The 23,046-nt window shown below is 38.5% G+C and overlaps 2 protein-coding genes and 1 long non-coding RNA gene across 5 annotated transcripts in view; 2 read left to right on the plus strand and 1 right to left on the minus strand.

Moving 5' to 3' along the window:
- On the plus strand, window positions 1–15,605 carry MS4A5 (membrane spanning 4-domains A5). Its single transcript, XM_008524064.2, has 5 exons — window positions 1–292; window positions 3,792–3,920; window positions 6,323–6,379; window positions 7,381–7,533; window positions 15,459–15,605. The coding sequence occupies exons 1-5, from the start codon at window positions 140–142 to the stop codon at window positions 15,561–15,563; spliced, it is 597 nt and encodes a 198-aa protein (XP_008522286.1). The 5' UTR covers window positions 1–139; the 3' UTR covers window positions 15,564–15,605.
- LOC139074368 (uncharacterized) lies at window positions 13,111–21,245 on the minus strand. Its single transcript, XR_011523916.1, has 3 exons — window positions 21,039–21,245; window positions 15,372–15,575; window positions 13,111–13,973 (listed from the first exon to the last, which is right to left on the minus strand). It is a non-coding gene; the product is annotated as an uncharacterized lncRNA (long non-coding RNA).
- The window catches only part of MS4A1 (membrane spanning 4-domains A1), a 13,898-nt gene continuing 11,924 nt past the window's right edge, over window positions 21,073–23,046 (plus strand). The window contains exon 1 of one of the 3 annotated variants that reach the window (XM_008524061.2): window positions 21,073–21,369. The gene's annotated coding sequence lies outside the window, so the exon portion shown is untranslated. The remainder of the gene's footprint in view (window positions 21,370–23,046) is intronic. The other 2 variants (XM_008524062.2, XM_008524063.2) reach the window with 2 other exon arrangements.

Genomic DNA, 23,046 nt, shown 5'->3' on the forward strand with positions numbered 1-23,046 from the left:
GACACTATGGTTCCATAATTCCAAGACAAAGTATAACAACGCCAGTGCTCCAGACAGCCTTGGTACAGGAGAAGAACATGGTCTAAACTGGAGTAGCAACTAAAGCATTTTTTCACTTCAAAATATCAACTACACCATCATGGATTCAAATCCTCCACGCAATCCTGTGTTTCTGGTATTTCCTCCAGAGATCGCCATTCCTGAATTTCAGTCAACGGACTTTACAGCTACGACCTATGAGTCTAGCAGTCCCTTTCCAAAATTACTTGCTGCAAAAATGAAAGTCTTAGGGGTAAGTGAGTTTGCCTCAATGTAAACTCTACTGAGGGTGTGTTATAGAATTAATGTTTGTGTTTCCCAAAATTCATATTTGAAACCATAATCTGAATGTGGTGATATTCGGAGGTGGGGCCTTTGGGAGGTAGTTTATGATGGTGGATCCTTCATGAATGGGATTAGTGCCCTTATAAAAAGTGGTCAGAGAGCCAGTGAGCTCTCTCTCCTTCATGTGAGGATACAACAGAAAAGTCAGCAGTCTGCAACCCCGAAGAGGGTCTTCACCAGAAACTGACCATGCTAGCCCCTGACCTCAGACTTTCAGCCTCCAGAATTGTGAGAAGTACATTTCTGTTGTTTATAAGACCCCCCAGTCTATGGTACTTTGTTATAGCAGCACAAAACTACTAAGACAGAAATTGGTACCAAGAAGTGTGTGCTGCTGTATCAAACACCTAAAAATGTAGCCGCAGCTTTGGAACTGGGTAGAAGTTAGAAGAGTTTTGAGGCCATGTTAGAAGAAGCTGAGACTGTCATGAAGGGATTTGTATGTGTGTGTAAGATTGTCCCTGAGCTAACATCTGTTGCCAATCTTCCTCTTTTTGCTTGAGGAAGACTGTCACCAAACCAGCATCTACGCCAATCTTCCTCTACTTTATGTGGGATGGCACCACAACATGGCTTGACAAGTAGTGCTAGGTCTGTGCCTGAGATCTGAACCTGCGAACCCTGGGCCACTGCAGTGGAGCAGGCAAATTTAACCACTATGCCACCAGGCCGGCTTCATGAAGGAATTTTTAAAGGCAATTTCAGTGAGGGCTCAGAAAGAAAAGAGGAGAGCTGTAGAGAAAGCCTCCATCTTTTTAGAGGATACATAAGTAATCAGGAACAGAATAATGGTAGAAATACAGATAGCAAAGGCCATTCTGATGAGGTCTCAGATGAAAATGAGGAGCATGTCATTGGACAAAGAAGAAAACGAGATTCTGCAGAAGGCCAGTTAGAAAACAATTTTAATAGTTTACATGAGTGAGTAGTAGCTACTGACTTGAATTTACTCCCCAATATCAGGCTTTCCCATTGTAAGAGCAGTATTTGCCCCTAGAAAATTTAGGGCATTGAGAAACAGAAGAGAATGTTTGCTCCCTGTGAGAGTTCACTTTCAAGAAAAGGGCTGGGTTCTCATTACCCAACTTCTTCTTTGAAACTTACCAACTGTAGATGGAGAAAGGCAAGGAATATTTGTACATATGCATCTACGTATTGGAAGGACTTAGGGTGTACGGTCAGAACAGAATAAATGAAAGGAAAAAAAAGTCAAATATTTGCGATTTTGCAAGTACGGAGAAGAGGAAAGCTTGGCTACTTTTTGATTGTTGAAGATCAAGCGACATTAGGAGAACAGAAGATCATCTTAAGACTTAAAGCCTAAGAAAAAGATGGTGCTCAAAATACAGACAGAGGGGCCGGCCCTGTGGCCCAGTGGTTAAGTTCGCGTGCTGCCCTTTGGCGGCCCAAGGTTTCGCTGATTTGGATCCTGGGCGCGCACATGGCACTGCTCGTCAGGCCACACTGAGGCGGCATCCCACATGCCACAACTAGAAGGACCCACAACTAAAATTACAACTATGTACGGGGGGGATTTGGGGAGAAAAAGCGGAAAAAGAAAAAAAATGAAGATTGGCAACAGTTGTTAGCTCAAGTTCCAATCTTTAAAAAAAAAAAGCACAGAGAAGGCAGAAAGAACAAGGTTTAAAGAGAGAAAAGTGAAACTTGTTTTTGGACATATTGAATATAAGGTGGTAGTGGGACATTCAAGTAGGGATGTTTGACAAGAGCCAAAAATGTGGGTCTGGAGCTGAAGAAAATGAAACTGTTTACAGCTGATCCACTAACCCGTGATAGTTGTTTGAGAGTGAATGAGATTACTCAGACCGAGAAGGAGGATTGAGTGTAAAAGAGGGCAGAGGACAAAGGACAAACACTCATACATTGTCCACCTTCCATCCTTCACCTCGTTCTCATCAATCTTCCTTAGCATTAATCAATCCACTGTTTGGTGTTGTAGTGCATCACAATGTAGCATGGGGAGAAAAAAATAAAGACAAAGGATGGGAAGCGCTCTGTGTCTGAGGATGTGGCAATACCCCCACAGGCTCAGAGGACTGGTCATCAGCAGAAAGGTTTTCTGACAGTCCATTTCTGCTTGAGGCCAGGCTGGTATGGCGATTTAGAATTCAGTGCTTCTCAAACTTTAGCATTTATATGCTAAAGACTTGGAGTGGTTTTTTTTTCCAGCTTTATTGAGATGTAATCGACATCCAACATTGTGTAACTTTAAGATGTACAATATGATGATTTGAAACATATATCTTGCAAAATGTTTACCACAATAAGGTTAGTTATCACATCCTTCACCTCACATAATTACTGTTTTGTTGTTGCTGTTATGATGAGAACATTAAAGCTCTACTCTCATAGCAGCTTTCAGTTATACAATATAGTATTGTTATAGTTTTGACATAGTATGTTAACTATGTCACCATGCTGTACCTTAGATCCCCGGAACTTATAACTGGAAATTTGTACCCTTTGACCAACATCTTCCCATTTCCCCCACCCCTCAGCTCCTGGTGATGTTTTTAGATTCTAACTATGAACAAGATCATACAGTATTTGTCTTTCTCTGTCTGACTCATTCCATTTAGCAAATGCCATCAAGTTTCATTCATGTTGTTGAAAATTGCAGGATTCCCTTCTTTTATGGCTGAATAATATTTCATTATATATATAATATATATATAAAATATCTTCTTTATTCATTCATCTGTCAATGAACACTTAGGTTGTTTCCATGACTTGCCCATTGTGAATAACGCTGCAATGAACATGAAAGCACAGATAGCTCTTCAAGACAGTAATTGTATTTCCTTTGGATATATATATACAGAATTGGGATTGCTGGATCACATGGTAGTTCTATTTTTAATTTTTTGAGGAATCTCCATACTGTTTTCCGTAGTGATACATTCCCATCTGGGTTCTCTTTTCTCCACATCTTCGCCACCATTTGCTATCTTGTCTATTTGATGATAGCCATTCTAACAGATATTGGGTAATCTCTCTTTGTGGTTCTCATTTACGTTTCCCTGATGCTTGGAGAGTTTATGACAACACAGACTTCTCAGCCTCACCTGGAGATTCTATCCAGGAAGTTTAGGATAGGGTCTGATAATTTGCATTTCTGATTCCCAGATGATCCTAATGTTGCCAATCCATGGACTACATTTTCAGGAGCATTAATTTAGATCATTTTACCTATTACCAAAGACCAGATAAAAGATTTCAAGAAAATACCTGGGAACATCATACATGGGCTTCTACTATCCTTCCCTTATCTATAAAAGAGGATAATTGCCAAATCTTTTTAACCCAAAGGAGATCTTCTACATTTTTCAGAAAGGGAACTCACCATTTTGCCTTTTCCTCACCATGACTTTTTCCTCTTTTTACAGACTATCCAGATTGTGCTTGGACTGATGAACTTTTCTTTTGGAGTTGTTTTCCTTTTCACCTTTGAAAACCCGTACCCAAGATTCCCCTTTATATTTGTTTCAGGATATCCATTCTGGAGCACCCTTTTGGTGAGTATAGTCAATCAACTTCAATTTGAAGCCATGCCAACAGCGATATTAAGGAATTCTTACTTATGAAATGAGCTGCATTCAGTTGTATGATATACATTGAAAAGTTAAAATAAAAATCCACCTTGTTGAAATTATTTCTCCATTAATTCATCAGAGTTACTAATATTCTATCATTGGGTCTTGAAGTTCCTTTGGGAATATTTTGGGGGGTCTTGATGTTATTTGTCCATTTATTCATTTAAAATTAATTATTCTCTCTTATAAGCCAGATACATAGAGATAAAATGAGGATCCAAAGGTCAATAATATGTGGGCTCTCACTATGGAAAACAGTATGGTGGCTGTTTGAAAATTCAAAATTTTAAATTAAATTTTTAATTAAAAAAATTAAAAACAGCACTACAATATGATTCAGCAATTCTATTTCTGGGAATATATCCAAAGGAAATGAAGACACTATGTCAAAGAGATATCTACCCCCATGTTCATAGCAGCATTATTTACAATAGGCAAGACATGGCAACAACCCAGGTGTCCATCGACAGACAAATGGATAAAAAAGTTGTGAGATACACATATATATACGTACATACATACATACATATATACAATGGAATATTATTCCACTACAAAAAAAAAAAGGAAATCCTGCCACTTGTGACAACATAGATGAAACTTGAGCGCATTAAGCTAAGTTAAATAAGCCAGACACAAAAAGACAAATACTGTATGATCTCACTTATATGTGGAGTCTGAAAAAAAAAACCACACATGGAAAAAGAGATCAGATTGTGGTTACCAAAGGTGGGGAGTGGAGGAAGGGAATATTGGATAAAGATTGTCAGAAGGCACAAACTTCCAATTATAAGATACATAAGTTCTAGGAATGCACGTACAATGTGATGACTATAGTTAATACTGCTGTATGATATATAAAAAAATGTTTACAAGAGTAGATCCTAAAAGTTCCCATCACAAGAAAAAAATATATTTTTTCTTCTTTTTCCTTTTTTTGTTTTTGTTTTTTTTGTGTGTGTATCTATATGAGATGATGGCTGTTAACTAAGCTTATTGTGATAATCATTTCACAATATATTTAAGTCAAATCATTATGTACATCCTAAATTTATACAATGCTGTATGTCAGTTGTATCTCAATAAAACTGGGGGGGAAAAGCAAAAAACAAACAAAAATAATAATACTTTGGGCCCTTCCTTCAAAGTGCTCTCAGTCTAGCAAGAAAGAAAACATGTAAACAGGTCATTTCAAGGAAACGTGACAAATGATAATCACAGAGGTGTAGAAAGTGTGTATATAAGCAGAGATGAAGGATCAATTTACTCTTTAGAAAAATGAAATAGATGTACCTTCAAGCTGCACAGAGGCACCTATTTAATCGCATTTAATCACATTCAATAAACATTATTTTGGCAACTAATTTAGTGCAAAGAATGGGCAATGTGTGGGGATTCTGAGAAAAGGCAATCCCTCATTTCAAGATCCAGGTTGAGTGGAGACTCAGACAATTACAGTCATATGGTGTGATGAGTGGTGACAGAGGACACAGAAGCTGCCTCAAAGGAAAGGCACCTATGCAATGGAGGGTAGGCTGCTGAGAGACATTTACAGCTTGACTAGTTTTAGAGGATGAATCAGGTGAGGATACCTATGGAGGAAGGGGTGGGGGATATTGGGTGTAAAAGGTAGGGATATCTGGCCAGGGAAAAACATGAGTAAAAGGCTCAAGGGATGAGAGAACATTGTTTATTCTGAGAATTGTCAGAGTTCAGCACAGAGAGTGAGAGTGGAGGGATGAGGCTGAGGAAATATCAGGCAATAGGACTAGAAATTTAAAAGTGGATGTGCTGTAAATCAGATTTGAAATTTCTCCTAGACAATGATGCTACCACAGATGACTTACTTCCATGAAAATTCTAGGGATTTTTTCAGAATTTCTACCATATTAGCTGCAACTCCACCTATGTTCCCATCCAAGAGAAGACACTAGATTGCAAATAGGTATGAAAGATGTTTCTTATAAGAATGGTGGAATCTGATCCTATTGGTTGTAAACTGATTTGACGTTTGTGTTGTGATATCAACAGGGAGTCCACAGTAGCTATAAAAGGAAGATGGATGAGAAAACGCAAACCCAGTAAGGTTAAAAAAAATTCTCATGTTCAAATAGTTAAGGCTAAAGCAAGTTTCTAGTCCAGTATTTTGTCCACTATTCATTTGTGGACAATCATTAAAGGCGTCTCACCCTTCTCACTGCCCTAACGATTGTGTGAACTAGGAAGGAGGGTATGTAAAAGGAATATTTAGAGGTCTATTCTGTGACCACACTTTAATATCAGCTAAAGATGTCCATCACTAAGCCATTTATTCTTTTTAACAGTTCATTAATTCTGGAGCCTTCCTAATTGCATTGGAAAGAAAACCCACAGAAACTCTGGTGAGTTATATTTCCCCTTTATTAAAAAATTTATAACTTTATTATAATTCTTTATAGCCTTGGAAATGAATTTGGAAAATCATTAAGCCACCATATTGCACAAACTGTCAAGTATGGATACCAATCAATGGCATTTGCTTCTTTTTTCATAGAATCGTACAACATTAGTGCCAAAAGAGAGTTTTCTAGGTCATCCAGTTTAATTCTTAGTTTATATATGAAGACACTGAGGCATAGGATAACTGATTTGTCCCAGTTCCTCAGTCAAATGGCAGAGTGGGTCTCCGTATTCCAAGAACTCATTCATTCATTCTTTCTGTTAAGTATTTTTGGTGCTTACTACATGCCCGACATTTCAAAAGGCACCAGTTTGATTCATATGTTAGGCACACTGTATAGACAACCTAATTAAACCTTATAAACAGAATCTCAAAATAAATAATACGGCGTTAACAAATGCAAATTTTTACCTTGCAGATGAATTATAAGTAGAATATTTTTACTTTTCTTAAGGAATCAAAGATATGAGATATTAATTAATAAGCCAATAAATTATTTTCAGCAAAGGCCATCTCCTTAGTTTTGTAGTTGTAGGAAGAAATAAAAATTGCAAAGAAATACAATGTTTAGCTAAACAGAGTCATAAAACAAAAATGTAAATAGGTCATGACTTCTACTAGAGCATCAAAATGCAACACAGTGTGGCTACCTCTAAGTACGTCTTTTGTCCAGTGTGCATCCCTCCCTCCAATTGAATGAGAGTTAACTTAAGCACAAATTGTGGGGTATGGAAGGGTTATTAAAACTTCACTAGATTCCCTTATCCTGTGGATAAGGGCCTGAAGCCCAAAGAGGTGAAGCGACACATAAGATCACACAGATGCTTTGAGGCGTTGCAATGCTTTGACAACAGCCCTGCTCTCCAGTCTCCCCATCCATTGCTTTGTCTACAAACTCAGGCTGGGCCTGAGTCATTGTGTTATGTTCTCATTTTCTTTCAGGTGGCAAGGAGCCGAATAATGAATTTTCTTAGTGCCCTGGCAGCAACTGCTGGAATCATTCTCCTCACATTTGGCTTCATTCTAGATCAACACTACTTTTGTGGCTATTCTGAAGAAGTGAGTCAATGTCAACCTGTTACCACCCTATTCATTGTAAGTATGCTCCATTTTTAGGGTGAGGAGTGATGGGTTTAATCATATAGATGTATTAGTGTCCAATCAGCACCATCCAAATAATGTTGTGGACACATGTATTTTCTTTTATTCACAAACATTTACAGAAATCAGCATCTGATGGACGTTATACCAGGCATTGTGGAATAGAAAAATAAACACATTATAACCCCCACCTTTAGGAATTCATAGATGAGTAGAGGAGATAAAACATCTACACTAATGAGCATAATATAAAAGACAAAGTGATATACTAAAAGAAAACTACAGGTATAGAATTATGGTGGTAGCTCATAGTCTTAGATTACATTAGAATCATGAGTGGAGTCTTTTTGTGGTTTTGTTTTTGTTTTTAATATTTAGATTGGACTTCCAATAAAACATAGTAGATTGAAAACAGGCATTTATTTCTATTTCCAAAACACCACTAAAATTAGTGTAAAGAAATGTAAAGACATGAATCTACAAGAAGAGAAAAAAAGTCAACAAGACCCGTCAAAAAACCACTGAGACAGCTGAAAACTAAGCACCTAAGGAAAAAGGAGTCCTAATAGAAGCAAAATATTTCGTCAGGCAGAATCTAAGAAATATTGAGCATTGGATGTACTAGGACCACAGAAGGCAGGGGAGAAGAGAAAAAATAGATTGTTTTTGGTAGTAGTGAATTGGGCTATTTGGTTCAACTCTCCTTTGAAAACAAAGAAAAAGCTACATTAAAAAAATTTTTAAAACACCTTAAAAGCATTGAAGAGCTGAAAAGTCAATTGGAATTCCTAGATCAACTTTTAGATGAAAGCCTAACCTGAAATCTCTCAATGGAACGCCGAAGACCAACAAAGCTGCTTATACCTCCAGTCCATTTGCCAGTGTTGTCCATTTGGAATCTGATTTCCAGCCTAAGTTTAATGAAGGAGATAGAAGCTAAAGCCCAGAATCCACTCAAAGTGGGAAGACTTAGAAGATATTTTCTCCACATTGAACTAGGTCCTTGACAGACTACTACATTCTTCAGTTAAGGGCAAAAAGACATACAAAGTACTCTGGCCCATAATAGCAGAGACAAATAACTGAACGGAGTGAAAAGATAAAGATAGAAGTCCTTGAGAAATTGTGGCCACATGACAGACCTGACAGACTTCCTGACAACCTCCTCCACCCATCACTCCCACTGGAGTTTTAACCTTGGTAGACACAAACTGGGTGAGCCAAGAATGCTCAAGACATGAATTTGGTCTTGGTATTTGGTGCCCTAGCACCTGACTAAAGCAAAACCAAAGGCTCTCGGGGGGGCGGGGGGGAAACACCCAATAGTCTCACAAAACTCCTACTGAATTTGGTATCGTGTTTGATACTGCACACTAGATAGATGAGAATGGATCCTATTTCATGGAGAAAGGGGATCCAGAAGAGAGGGTAAGAGATATGAAATATACAGTGGAAAAGTCTAACATAAACTTGGGTAGAATTATAGACAGACAGAAAATGAGAAAGAGAAAATGACAATAGATTTTTAGATCAATGAAAAGCATTAGCCCACATATGCTAAGTCAACTGAATCCCAAACACCTAGACCCATTACACAGAAAATGCAGAAAAAAAAAGACAGAGAAAATTTCAAAGCAACTAGTGAAAAGAGGCAGATTATCTTCAAGAAATAGGCCATTAGAATACAGGTTACCTTGGGAGAAATAATAACTGGAAGGAAGTATGATGGGGACTCCGGGTGTTGGTCTATCCTTATGTTCAAAATAAACTTTCTAGGCTCAAACTCTTTTGACATTTTCTAATCTTGACCCATATAATTCTTCAAATGTATTTCAAAGATAAGGTTGCTGTTTTAGTTTACAAAATCTGACCAATCCCTACCTAGATCACCCTTTGACTAACTTTATCCCTTGAACCTTTATATATGCCCTTCTCTATATTCATCTTTTTGAAATACTACTGAGAATTAAACCTAAGAAAATTTTTTGAATTAGTTCATATGATCAATAGCTTTTCCTGGAAGCCTTTGTATGAGGACTTCTACAGGAAAAGACAGATATAATGTTGATGTGTTTGACATATTTTTACAACTTTTTAAAATTTAAGAATAAGTACGTAGCTTGATGAATTTTCATATACTGAATTCATCTGTGTATCAAGTTGTTTTTCCCCCTTTCTGTACATACTAGTCTTCGGAGTGAGGTCACTATGTACAACCAACAGTTAGAGGGAGTTAGGCTCCAACTCCTTCAGGATAGAGTGTAAGTAAATTATTTGAAATTCTTCTAAATGGGAGATTTGCCTATTCTTCCTCTATAACTTATTGACTCAATCATACAAATTTATGGGTATTTATTTTATACTTTGGATTACAATCTAAAAGCATTATTTATTTTGTAGTGCAAATTATTCAATTTTAGCCATTGGGACCTCTTTCAGTTGGCTCCTGTAATCCTCTGACATATCCCTATATTGTGTGTGTGGAGGTGGGGTCGTTTGTCTGTCTTTGCATTTCCTCACTTTCTAGCACTACAAGATACTCCAGATTCCTCTTGTATCTCTCCTGCCCTAGGCCTAAGATAGGCCATTTCTCCAAGGAGCCCTAGTTCCTTTTGTTGGAGAGCGGTATTAGAAACCAAGAAATGGGGACTAGGTGTACTTGTTGCTACTGGAATGCCACTGTTTCTTAGACCCTCTCAGCTGATAGAGCAAGGAAATATATGTGTCTCCTAACCCATGTACATACACATAGCTATAAATACTTCTTTATGTATCCATCACTATCTACATTAGTCTGGGCATGAGTTTCATAATGATGTCTACAACTCTAGTCCATTACTATATGGATCATTTTAGCCTGCCTCATTGGTTATCTGAAACCTTCCCCTCCAACAGTGAGGAGGAGTCTGACACCCACCATCCTCCATCCATTTACTTAGTGTCTCAATTACAGTTCATACACGTACAGTAGTGTCAGAATTGTTAACTGATACCTCTGTGGGAAACAACTTATGAATAGTAAATATATCCATTATATTTAACTGATAACTCCATGGAAAACAGTGCTTATGAACAGTTCCTTTTGCATTTACTCTTACAGATTCCATTCCTTTCAAAGTAACTTCAATAAGCAGCTTCCCCCACCCCTAATCCTCTTCAGTGAGCTTATTTCATATATTTGTAATACTATTAGATTATTTTGTCACAGTCTGCTTTACACTCTGCGGTTCCTGGATCATCTAAAGTTTTTTTTTTTTTAATTTGCATGCATTAAAGTTCACTCTTTGTAAAGCAAAAGTTCTTAATTTAGATGAAGTCAAGTTTATCTATTTTCTCTTTTCTTGCTTGTGCTTTTGGTGTTGTATCTAAGAAACCACTGCTTAACTCAAGGTCATGAAGATGTATTCCTATGTTTTCTTCTAAGAGTTTTATTGTTTCAAGCCTTATATTTAGCTATATGATCCGTTTTGAGTTAATTTTTGTATATGCTGTGAGGAAAGGGTACAACTTCATTATTTTGCATGCTATCCAAGCACCATTTGTTGAAAAGATTATTTTTTAACCTATTTTATTTCCATGGCACACTTGATGAAAATCAATTGAGCATAAATGTAAGGATTTATTCTAGACTCTCAATTCTATTCTATTAATCTATATGTCTATCTTGGTGCCAGAACCACTCTGTCTGATTACTCTAGCTTTGTAGTAAGTTTTGGAAATGGGGACTTCAAGTTCCCCAAATTTGTTCTTTTTCAGGATTGTTTTGGCTGTTATGGGTTCTTGCATATCCATATGAATTTTAGGCTCATCCAGACAATTTCTGGGGGAAAAAAGCCATCTGGGATCTTTATAGGGATTACATTGAGCCTATAGACCAGTTATGAGGAGTACTGATATCTTAGCATACTAAGTCGTCTGATCCATGGACCTAGAATGTCTCTTCAATAAGTGGTATTGGGAAAACTTGACAGCCACATGCAACAGAATGAAACTGGCTCAGCATCTTACACCAGACACAAAAATCAACTCAAAATGGATTAAAAACTTGAACTTAAAACTTGAAATCATAAAACTCCTGGAGGACAACATAGGTGGTAAGCTCCTTGACACAGGTCATGGCAATGATTTTTTGCATTTGACATCAAAAGCAAATGCAACAGAACCAAAAATAAGTGGGACTACACCAAACTAAAAACCTTCTGCACAGGAAAGGAAACATCAGCAAAATGAAAAGGCAATCTATGGATTGGGAAAAGATTTTGCAAATCAAATATCTGAAAAAAGTTAACATATAAAATGTATAAAGAACTTACACAACTCAATGCAAAAAACCAATCCAATTAAAAATGGGCAGAGGATCTGAATAGACATTTTCCTAAAGAAGACATACAGGTGATCAACAGGTACATTAAAAGATGTTCAACATCATGAATCATCAGGAAAACACAAATTAAAACCACAATGAGATCATTTCACATCTCTTAGAATGGCTATTATCAAAAAGACAAAAAATAACAAGGGTTGTTGAGGATGTGGAGAAAAGGGAACTCTTGTACACTGTTGGTGGGAATGTAAATTGGTGCAACTGCTATGGAAAACAGTATGGCGGTTCCTCAAAAAATAAAAAATAGGACTACCATATGATCCAACAATTCCACTTCTGGGTATTTATGTGAAGGAAACAAAAACATTAACTCGAAAAGATATGTGTACCTTCATGGTCATTACAGCATTATTTACAATAGTCAAGCCATGGAAACAACATAAGTTTCCATTGATGGGTGAATGGATAAAGAAAATGTGGTATATATATACAATGGAATATTAGTCAACCATGAGAAAGAATGAAATCCTGCCATTTGCAAAAACACGGATGGACCTTGAGGACATTATGCTAAGCGAGACAAGTCAGATGGAGAAAGACAAATACTATCCAATATCACTTACACGTGGAATCTAAGAAAAGCCAGATTCGTAGAAACAGAGTAGAATGGCAGTTACCAGAGGCTAGTGGGTGGGGGATTTGAGGAGATGTTGGTCAAAGGCATAAACTTTCAGTTAGAAGATGAATAAATTTTGGAGATCTAATGCACAGCATTCTTATTATAGTTAATAATCCTATATTACTTACACTTAAATGTTGCTAAGAGATTAGATCCTAAATGTTCTCACTACAAAAAAAAATGGCAGTTATGTGACAATGAAGGTGTTAGCTAATGAACATTGTAGAGTAGTAATCATATTGCAATATAAATGTATCATATCAACAAGTTGTTCACCTTAAACTTACACAATGTTATATGTCAATTATATCAATTTTTTTAAAAAGTAAGTGAAAAGACAAGGCACAAGATGGGAGAAAATCTCCTCAATACATATATCTAACAGAGGACCCATATACAGAATATATTAAGCACTCCCAAAAGTCAATAATAAAAAGATTTTTAAAAATGAGTCAGACTTGAACAAGCACTTCACAAAGATATACGAATGGCTAGTGAGCATGTAAAAAATGTGCTCAACATTATTAGTTACTAGAGAAATGCAAATTAAAATCACAACAAGATACTACTGCGTGCACACCAGAATGACTTTAATTAAAAGGACTGGCAAAACCAAGTGTTGACAGGAATGTGAAGCAACTGGAATCCTTATACATTTTTGGCTGGAGTGTAAATGGTTCAACCATCTTGTGAAACTATTTGGCAGTTTTTAACAAAATTAAGCATAGACCTATTATATATCTCAGCAATACATACAAGAAGGTGCATATCAAATTTATTCATAATTGTTAAAAACGAGAAACAATTCAAGTGCCTATCAATAACAGAGTAGCTAAGCAAACTGTGATTATTCAAGCAACAGAATACTCTTTAGCAATAAAAATGGAACAACCTACTGATACATGCAACGACACGGACAAATTTCAATCCCTAAATTAAAACACTGAATTCAAATACAAAAAGGAACAGGCAAATTTAATAAATGGTGTTAGACATCAGAATAGTGGTTGCCTGTGGATGGAGTAGGGGGAGTGACTGGGACGGCACAGAAGAGAACTTACTGGGGTGATGGATACATACAGTATATCTTGATCTGGAAAGTAAAAAGGTAAAATATATATATATATACATTCGTATAAACTCCAGAATGGTAAAAGGATTGGAAAAATATTTTTAAAGCAGATAACAGCAAAGTTTTAATGATTTTATATACAAAAGAGCAAACATAACTGACAAAAAGTCAAGAACACATTGGGGCCGGCCTGGTGGCATAGCAGTTAAGTTCACACACTCTGTTTCAGTGGCCTGGGTTTCGCCAGTTCAGATCCTGGGCACGGACCTGTGCACCATTTATCAAGCCATGCTGGGGCAGGTGTCCCACATATAAAATAGAGAAGGATGGGCACAGATGTTAGCTCAGGGCCAATCTTCCTGAAAAAAAAAAAGGTCAAGAACACAATAAAAAAAATAGACAAAGATTATGAGGAAGGAATATACAAAAATGCAAATCTAGTGGCCAAATATACTCATAGAGTGATGCTCAAATTCACCAGAAGTCAGGGAAATTCCAATTAAATTAACAATGGACTAAGGTTTATCATTAGAATGGCAAAAATTAAAGAGTTTTAATGATAAATTAAAAACTTTTTAATGATAAAAAATTATCATTGGCAGAGAAATGGTGAAAAGGATGCTCTTGTCTATCAGGGGTAGAAATGTGAAATGTTACTAACATTTTGGAAAGCAAGGAGACATTTACTTATATGAAAGATAGGCATAATTTAACGCAGGTAGCTAGCCCCACAGTCATTAAACCACCTACATATAAGGCTATGTGTATAAGGATGCTTACTGAAGCATTGTTCAGAGTGATCAAAAAGAAAAAGAGAGAAAAGAAAAGAAGAAAATTATTTCCTGTCACTAAAGAATAAACAAATTATGGCAATGAGGCCATGAGATTTGATGATGCCATTAAAAACCATGTGACTCTAAAATAAACAGTTTTTCAACCTATAGTCAAAGCATGTAGACAAATTGGTTGTAGAACAGAATGTTAACATATTAATCTCTCCAAACCTTCACCAGCAAAACAGTGGTGCGCCCAGCCTCTGGGCTACAAACAAAGTGCGTATCCCGATTTATGCTCTCACTTGCCAAGATACAAAACATCTGAAGGTCTTTAGCGGTGATAAAAAGAACACAAGATGGTACTATTAGCCTATGCTTCTTTCTATGTGTCTTCTTCTGCATGTTCCTCTTTTTCTGGGCCTGTAATTTTTTCTTCCTTTTTATTTTCTTTTATATTTTTGCTTCTATTTCCTGACGCTTAACTTTCTTTCTCCTTCAACAGACTACTTTTTTAATATTATTTCTTTGTATTTTATGTATTTAGGAAATGGAGTATTTCCTAAACATAATTTAGAAAGTGGATTATTTTTGTATGACATTCTCTAAGAAAATAATACGCTATGCTGTGCCATTACGTGCTGTGCTGTGCCATGCCGTGCTGTACTGTGCTGTGCTATGCTAAAATAGCCGTACAGGGGGCTGGCCCAGAGCCATACTGGTTTGGTTCACACGCTCTGCTTCAGGGTCCCTGGGTTCACGGGTTCGGATCCTGGGTACAGACCTATACACCATTCATTGGGCCATGCTACGGCGATATCCCACATACGAAAAAATAGAGGAAGATTGGCAGAGATGTTAGCTCAGGGCCAATCTTCCTCACACACACATGCACACACAAAAGCTATATATTCTCATGATCCTCTCCTAATTTGCTTCCTAAGCATCAGCTACACCTGAGACATGTGGGAGAGCTTTTCTTACCTGGGCATTGCTACCTCATTGTCATCAGAAAATCCATTATCGTGCTAATAGTATAACTCTTCATTTTTTTTTCTTCTTCTGTTACAGGGAATTTTGACTATGTTGATGGCCTTCAGCATTATGGAATTACTCATTGCTCTGTCTTTCTCAATTTCGAAGAGCAACCTTGACTGTTGTGATTCTGAGGCATGATGTTAAATAGCTCTGTGAGAATAAAGATGTGTTATAATATTATTGAGAGATGAATTATGCTTGTGAGGAAAAGCCAAAAGGAACACAGAATCTTAAGGCTGGCAACTCTTGGAAGCAAAAGGGAGCAACTCAAGGGAATGGGGTCTGGGAACATTTGGCTGATGAAACACATCATGCCTCTCTGCAATGTGGTCTCCTCCTCTCACCAAATCACATGGTCACCTACGTGTCACTTCCTCTCTTAGTCATGCATTCACTGAACTAAAGGACAGCAATGCAGTGTTGCCACTGTACAGAGAAATGAATCAAAGCCCAAGGGGTGGAGTGACCAGGTCCATGACATCCCCTGATGATTTCTCCAAGAGACACCACCTATTGGCTCCTACTCCATTGTCGTGTGGAAAGATAGCTTGGTTGAAATAATGGCTTGGCCCACAAATTTTACATCGATCCTGAGAGATCATCAATGTTAGCCACTTACAACTACTACAATAGTGAACAACAATGGGGGCAAATATTGATGAAAGCCACTACAATGTTCCAGACACCATGCTAAGAATCTTATTTGTGTTACTCATTTAATCTCACAAAACTTCTAGGAGGTAAATTGTATTATTATGCTCATTTTACAGACAAAGAAGCTGAAGCACAGAGAGAGTAAGTAATGTGCCCGAGATCGCAAATTTCGCATTGGCAGAGCCATGATATCAGCAGACTGTCTGGCTCCAGAGCCCAAGGTCTTAATTCCCATAAGCAACATACCAAGGTCCCTTAAACTTTAGGTCTCAGAACTCCTTTATACTCTTAAATATTATTGAAGACTGATTACACATTAATATAAATGACATTTTTATTAAAACCACTATATTTTCCAAATAAAAAACTTAGTACAGACAGTCGCACTGATATATATTTTTGCAAATTTCTTTTTTTAGGTTACTTAACTTTCTTTTTATTAGCTTTATCGAGTTATAGTTTACATACAAAAGAATTGCACACACTTAATTTAGGCATACGCCCCTGATACCATCACCATAACCGAGGTACTAAGCATATCCATCACCTCCAAAGATTTCCTTGTGTTCTTTTGTGGGGTTTTGTTTCTGTTTTTTGGTAAGAACACTTAACATGAGACCTATCCTCTTAACATATTCTAAAGTGCACAATACCATATTAACTGTAAGTACTTTTTTACGGCAGATCTCTCGAACTTAGTCATCTTGCATAACAAAAACTTTATATCCATTGAAAAACAAATCTCCACTTAACTTTACTACACATTCAAATCACCTGAAAAACTTTTATAAACCTGTCCCCTTCCCTAGCCCACCACATACCACCATACACCAATTTAAATCAGAATGAGGTGAGAGCTTGGCCTTGATATTTTTTTAAAAGATTTCCAGGTTTTCCCAATGCAGAGCAAAGTTAGGAAACCACTGTTTGTCTCCAGCTTAATGGAAGACAACTGGATTCTCTCAACTGCTCTTGCATTCAATCTTTGTGATATCTCACATTCTGTAGCTTGGACAGAATAGCACTGTAAACTCATGGAAAGGAGAAATAAGGTCTTAGTATTATTATGAAAATTGTTTTCAGGTCACAGACCCCTAAAAGGGTCTCAAGGACTCCAGGAGATTCCCAGACCTTGCTTGGATAACAGCTGCCTTATATTATATTGCATTCCACTGACAATACTTGCTGAGTTTTAGAGATCTTACTTCTACCATCTCATTGATTGCCCTCTGAGATGGGTATAACTAGCTTATGCCACAGATAGGAAAACTGAAGCTCAAACTGCTTAACTTTTCTGTGACCACATATGGGAGTCACAGAAAGTGACTATGATTTAGAACCAGGATTTGAATGAAGATTCCTCACTCCGAATCCCATTATCCTCTGCTTCTTTTGGCATAGGAAAACTTAGCATACTCCAAGAAATAAACTATCAGGCTTTCATTTCTTCCAGAAGCTGGAAGGAGAAAGGCCGATAGGTGTATGTGTGGGGGCAGAAGATGGAGAGAGAGGTTCTGATGAAAAATGTTTTATTTATTTTTAAATATTTATTTCCAGTGGAGTGAGGTTCTGATGAAAAAATAGTTGGCGACTGAGTGAGGTTCAGACGTGTGCGGTTTGAGATCTATTTAAGGGTGAGAGGACCTGTCACCTACCAGCAGGGGCTTTAAAGTCACACCTAGGTTTAAATGTCAGTTTTGCCATTTATAGCTGAGTGACTTGAGGCCCCGTCACCCGGCAGGGGCTTTAAAGTGGGTTTAAATGTCAGTTTTGCCATTTAAAGCTGAGTGACTTGAATAAATGATTTAACCTTTGTGAGCTTTAAATTCCCAAAGATGCAATAATCAGACCTATCTAATGGGCTTAGCGTGAGCCTTAAGTAAAACACGTGAACTGATCTATCAGTGCCTGGAACTTAAAAATCACTTAGTAAATGGTAGGTTTTCTTTTAAACTTATAATTGAGGTTTTCCTGCTTCCTAAACATCACATTCTATCACTTACTATGTTACTTTGGGCCAGTTTCCCCATTTCCTGCACTTTAGTTTCCACAATTATAAAATAGATTTAATATTAAAGGTGTTAACTGGACAGTGCTTGGCATATAAGTAGGTATTCAACTAATGTTACTTTCCTAACTGTTAAGAATGTCAGGTAGGGCTGGCCCCGTGGCCGAGTGGTTAAGTTCATGTGCTCCGCTTCAGCAGCCCAGGGTTTCACCAGTTGGATCCTGGGCACGAACATGGCAGCGCTCATCAGGCCATGCTGAGGAGCCATCCCACACAGCACAATCAGAAGGACCCACAACTAGAATATACAACTATGTACTGGGGGACTTTGGGGAGAACAAAAAAAAAAAAAAAGAGAAGATTGGCAACAGATGTTAGCTCAGGTACCAATCTTTAAAAAAAAAAAAGTGAGCTTCCTTAAAATAAAAAAGAATGTAAGGTAGTCCCTCAGAAAAGAAAGAAGACCTCATAAACTACAAAGCTAAGTACTCAAATTTATATTTTCCTTAGTATTAATTATTTATTAAGGACAACATGGGGATTTTCCAGCTTGTAACCAAGTTCTATTTGCAATAGCAACTTTAATTTCACCTCTGAGGGACCCCGCATCACCTTACCAATTCTGTGAAACCAACACCTTCCAACACCAGATAATTCTGGGTGCCAATGCCTTGCTGAGCAACTGGGAGCACACCCTAACATTACTTCCTGATACTGGACAGCATTGTGATAACCATCTGGACGGGTAAAAAAACCAAAGCAGAACCATTATTTCTCACAGCACTGTGGAGAACCCAGCAATCAGAAAAACCAGCCCTGCTTTCAAGGGACATATAGACCAATGGCAGTATAGGGCAAACACACAAGTAATTATGATCTAGAATGTAGTTTTTGTAAGAGGGGCAAAATGCTTTAAGCAGAAAAAATAAAATCAGAGTGCTAGGAAGTAGAAATAAAAAAATAAAAATTCCTATCAGGCAAATATTAAGTAATTAAAAGTTGAGTTACTAAGCTTTTATGTAGACTTGAAGAAAGAGATCATCATTTGGGAGCAAGAAGGCCACTAGACAAAGACAAGAAGTTTAATTCAGAGAGAGAAATTTTAAACACGTAATAGATCTGATAAAATGCCCTCAAACATTACAGAGAAAAAAATAATAATAGAACAAAGAAAGTGCTACTGACAAATGCAAATTGTAGTAAGATTTCAACACACTCAACAGCTGAAAGGTCAATTGATCCAAACCAGCAAAGACAAAATGAAAGTTTATTTATTTATATACATTCAAATTCAAGTTTATTCAGGAGAAATCACACAGAGAGCCACCTAAGTGATCGCGCCGGCCACAAAAATCAGAGTAGCAAACCACCCCAGACAGACTTGGGAAAAACAGGGCCTACATGCCAGAAAAGGATACGAAAAATCAGGTTGTGCGATTTCAATCCAAGCCTCAACAATGCCATACATTTGCCAAGTCCTGACCCTGCTCCCACACTCACTAAAATGAAGACACACACCTCTAACCAGCCGTCCTCCTGGACTCAAACCTCAGGCCTCACAATCATCCACAACTCAGACCCCAAGTAATTGGCCTTCCTGTCACCAACCACTCAAGCCCTTTAGCATACTCATACTCATAAACCCACAACCAGAATCTTAAATGGTTGGTGGAGCTTATGTTTCCACTCCTCTCCTCCCTATAGCATCGATGAGAGGTGACTGCACAGTTTTCACTTGCACATTCTTGATGGCAGCAAGTTCTCTATTCAAATGGTAGCCTGTTCCACTAATGAAGTGCTCTAGTGGTGGGAGACAGCGTCTTTTTATATTACACCAAAATCAGTGTCTCCAGAACTGCTTCTACCCATTGGTTCTAACCCTATGATTCCAAACCATCTTAAGGAAAAAAGAGGCAGAGGGAGAAACAGAGAAGAGAAGAGAAGAGAAGAGAGAGAGAGAGTGAGGGGGGAGGGGGAGAGAGAGAGAGAAGATATGAATTAATCTCAGATTCATCAATAGAGCTGCCATATGTCAGTCCTTTAGATTAGGCAAACAGGGGCCGGCCCTGTGGCTGAGTGGTTAAGTTCACCAGCTCTGCTTCGGCGGCCCAAGGTTTCGCCAGTTCGAATCCTGGGTGCCGACATGGCGCCACTCGTCAGGCCATGCTGAGGCAGTGTCCCACATGCCACAACTAGAAGGACCCACAACTAAAAAAAAAAATACACAGCTATGTACAATGGGGATTTGTGAGAAAAAGGAAAAATAAAATCTTTATAAATTAGGCAAACAAATAATTACCTAACTACAGCCCTGGATCTCTGATGAAATACAGGAATGGACAAGGAAATTAAAAAGTAAGGAAAAACCCAAAATATGAACATAAAGCTTTCATATGGTGGGGGCAGGAGGTATAATCTCTTTGGGCAAAACTTTGATTCATCTCCCAAGTGTTTACACATCCCTGGCCACCAGCTTCCTCCATTTGCTCACTTGATCTACATTGCACTTGATGGTCACACAGCTCCAGACCAGACTGAAAAGAGAGGATACAAGGGAACGAGAAAGATGGTAGGAAAAGGTGGGTTTGTAGGTAAAAGTGCTACTTTAATTTATATCCCAAAATATGGAATTCTCACCTCAAGCTTCTGGGCATGTGTTCTACAGCATCAAAGTATATTTTAAGGCGATTTCTACTAAATCTGACACAAAATATACATGGTCCCACTAGAACCCTAGTGTGCACAAATGAGGACAATATCTGGAGACTGATACATACAACACTCCCAGGTGGATGGGCTTAATGATCCTTCAGTCTCTCTGCATAGACGCCTCCTTCCCACCTACCCTCTCGTAAAAGTGAAGTAAAAAGGTAAAAGTCCTAACAGCCCATCTTTGGAGAATTTCTAGAGCCCTACGTGCCCTTGGGGACCCACCATCAACACCTGCTTACCGGGTGGGGGCTGCAAAATTCTTCTAATTAAGGTAGTGTGAAGTACGCCAGGCAGTCCCCTGGGGTCTTTTTCAAGAAGTGAAACCTCCTGGTAAGGCAGAAACTTTTTTGTATATCCTTCAGCTCTGATGAGTGTGTTTTAAACCCAAGTAATTGGGGCAAAGCCCAAGGCAGCAGAAGCCGCTGATTTCCTGTCACCTGGTATCTATCAGAGATCCCAGGCCCGGCCCATCTCACTCACCCCCTGTGTACTTGAGAAACAAGCAGCAGAAGTGAACACAGCAGCAGGCGTCCAAAACAACCCTTGAGCCCCAAGGCCTTGGAGACTCAGGTAAGGAATCAATTTGCTTTGTTTAAATGACTAAAAGGGAGTGATGGATGGATAAGGCATGGGATGGTTTTGAAAACTGGAGATTCTGGGCTGTGATTCCACAGCTTCTCTGGTCAGGTTTTCTGATAGTGTGATGATCTGAGGAGGGATGATACCAAGGCTTGCTGCCCACCCACCCCTTAACCACTCTCTCTCAGGAATGACCCTGGCCAATCAACTGTGAGTCATTCTACAAAGGTAGCAGATTACCGCATGTAGATTAAAGCATGGTTACTAAGCTGCTGGGCTCCATCACTCACAAGCCATATAACCTTCCACAAGTTACTAAACCTCTATGTTCCTCAGCTTCCTCATCTATAAAAGGGGGACAGTGGTAATAGCCATGGCACTAGGAAGATTAAATGAGCTCAAATCCCAAAGCTCTTAGAACCACCTGGTACCAAATAAGAAATAATCAGTCACGGCTATAGTGAAAATAACTCCATGCCTCTTCCTTTAACTGCTTTTGTTTTCAAAGACACCCCACTAAATGGAAATACCCCTAGATGTTGTTAAGACTCACAGGCTGCTCACATTTTCTGGTGGGGATTAGTGGACACCAAATTGAGCACAAAATCTTGCCTCAACTCTATCACAGAAACCTAGAGTGAGAGGGGGCACTGGAGACGAGGAGGCTTCAATAACAGAGAACAAAGGTGAATTTTAACCCTGTTACAATTGTTTCCTGAAAGTAGTATATAATGTGATTCCCTTTCCTTGTTTCCCTTAAAATGATCCCACAAAATGAGATCATTTCCCATAAGATGATCTCACTGATCCTCAGGTGAGGTGAAATTGTCCCCTTTTGGTCTGACATCCTGAGCATTTGTACACCTGCCCGGAGGAGGCAGCTCAGTTTAATGTTTTTTGAGCTCAAAGTATGTAGAACACAGGTGCCCTGTGTAATCCTGGTAAAACATTCCCTTTGGGAATTTACAGCCCATTAGAGAAGTAGTTACAATATGACATAGAAAGAAAACAGCTGGTGACAAGTAAGGAATGCAAAGAGCCTTGGGCTTTGAAGAAGTCCTGCCATCAGGTGAGGAGAACAGGAACAGCCTCAGGTGATGTGAATATCTAACAGGGAGTTTGAAAGTGAAGAGGTGGGAGGAAGAGCATTTCAACGGAGGGGGTTCAGAGAAGAGAGCAGGAGGCATGTCCAGACCAGGGCCCTGGTGGGGAACAGTGGGATACGAGCTTCAGAAGTTATGTAGAGCTGACCTGCGAAGGGCAGGAGGAGCCAGGTGAAGGGTTTCTCCAAAAGGCAAGGACAGATCAGAGAAAGTTCAGACTCAGGAAGAGCATGACTTAAGTCAGTGATTTAGGGAGTCTGACCTAGCAGCCTTATGGAGGATGGATTAGAAAAGAGAAAGACTCAAGGCAGAAAAGCACCATTTTTGGGCTTAAACCAGGAGAGGAAATGAGAGTCAAACTCATGGGGTGACACTGAAAGTAGAAAAAACGTGCACATGCAAGATGAGGTATGTTCCAAAGAAATGAGATGACTTGGCCAGTGATGGAATATGGGAGATAAAGGAGCTGAGTGAAACGTTGCTCCGTTTTCAGATTGGGTGAGAGGGGAAACAAAAATAGAGCAGTCTGAGGGATGAGGCCTGGGGAAATGCCAGTGACTCTGCA

Source organism: Equus przewalskii, chromosome 11, assembly GCF_037783145.1.
Source record: "Equus przewalskii isolate Varuska chromosome 11, EquPr2, whole genome shotgun sequence".
In the NCBI taxonomy this organism is placed as follows: Eukaryota; Metazoa; Chordata; class Mammalia; order Perissodactyla; family Equidae; genus Equus; species Equus przewalskii.

Excerpts from the sequence above, each read along its gene's own strand:
- MS4A5 (XM_008524064.2), top strand. The coding sequence starts at position 140 with ATGGATTCAAATCCTCCACGCAATCCTGTGTTTCTGGTATTTCCTCCA. Across the intron at positions 6,380-7,380 it reads GAAAACCCACAGAAACTCTG|GTGGCAAGGAGCCGAATAAT; the intron begins GTGAGTTATATT and ends ATTTTCTTTCAG. Across the intron at positions 7,534-15,458 it reads CTGTTACCACCCTATTCATT|GGAATTTTGACTATGTTGAT; the intron begins GTAAGTATGCTC and ends CTTCTGTTACAG.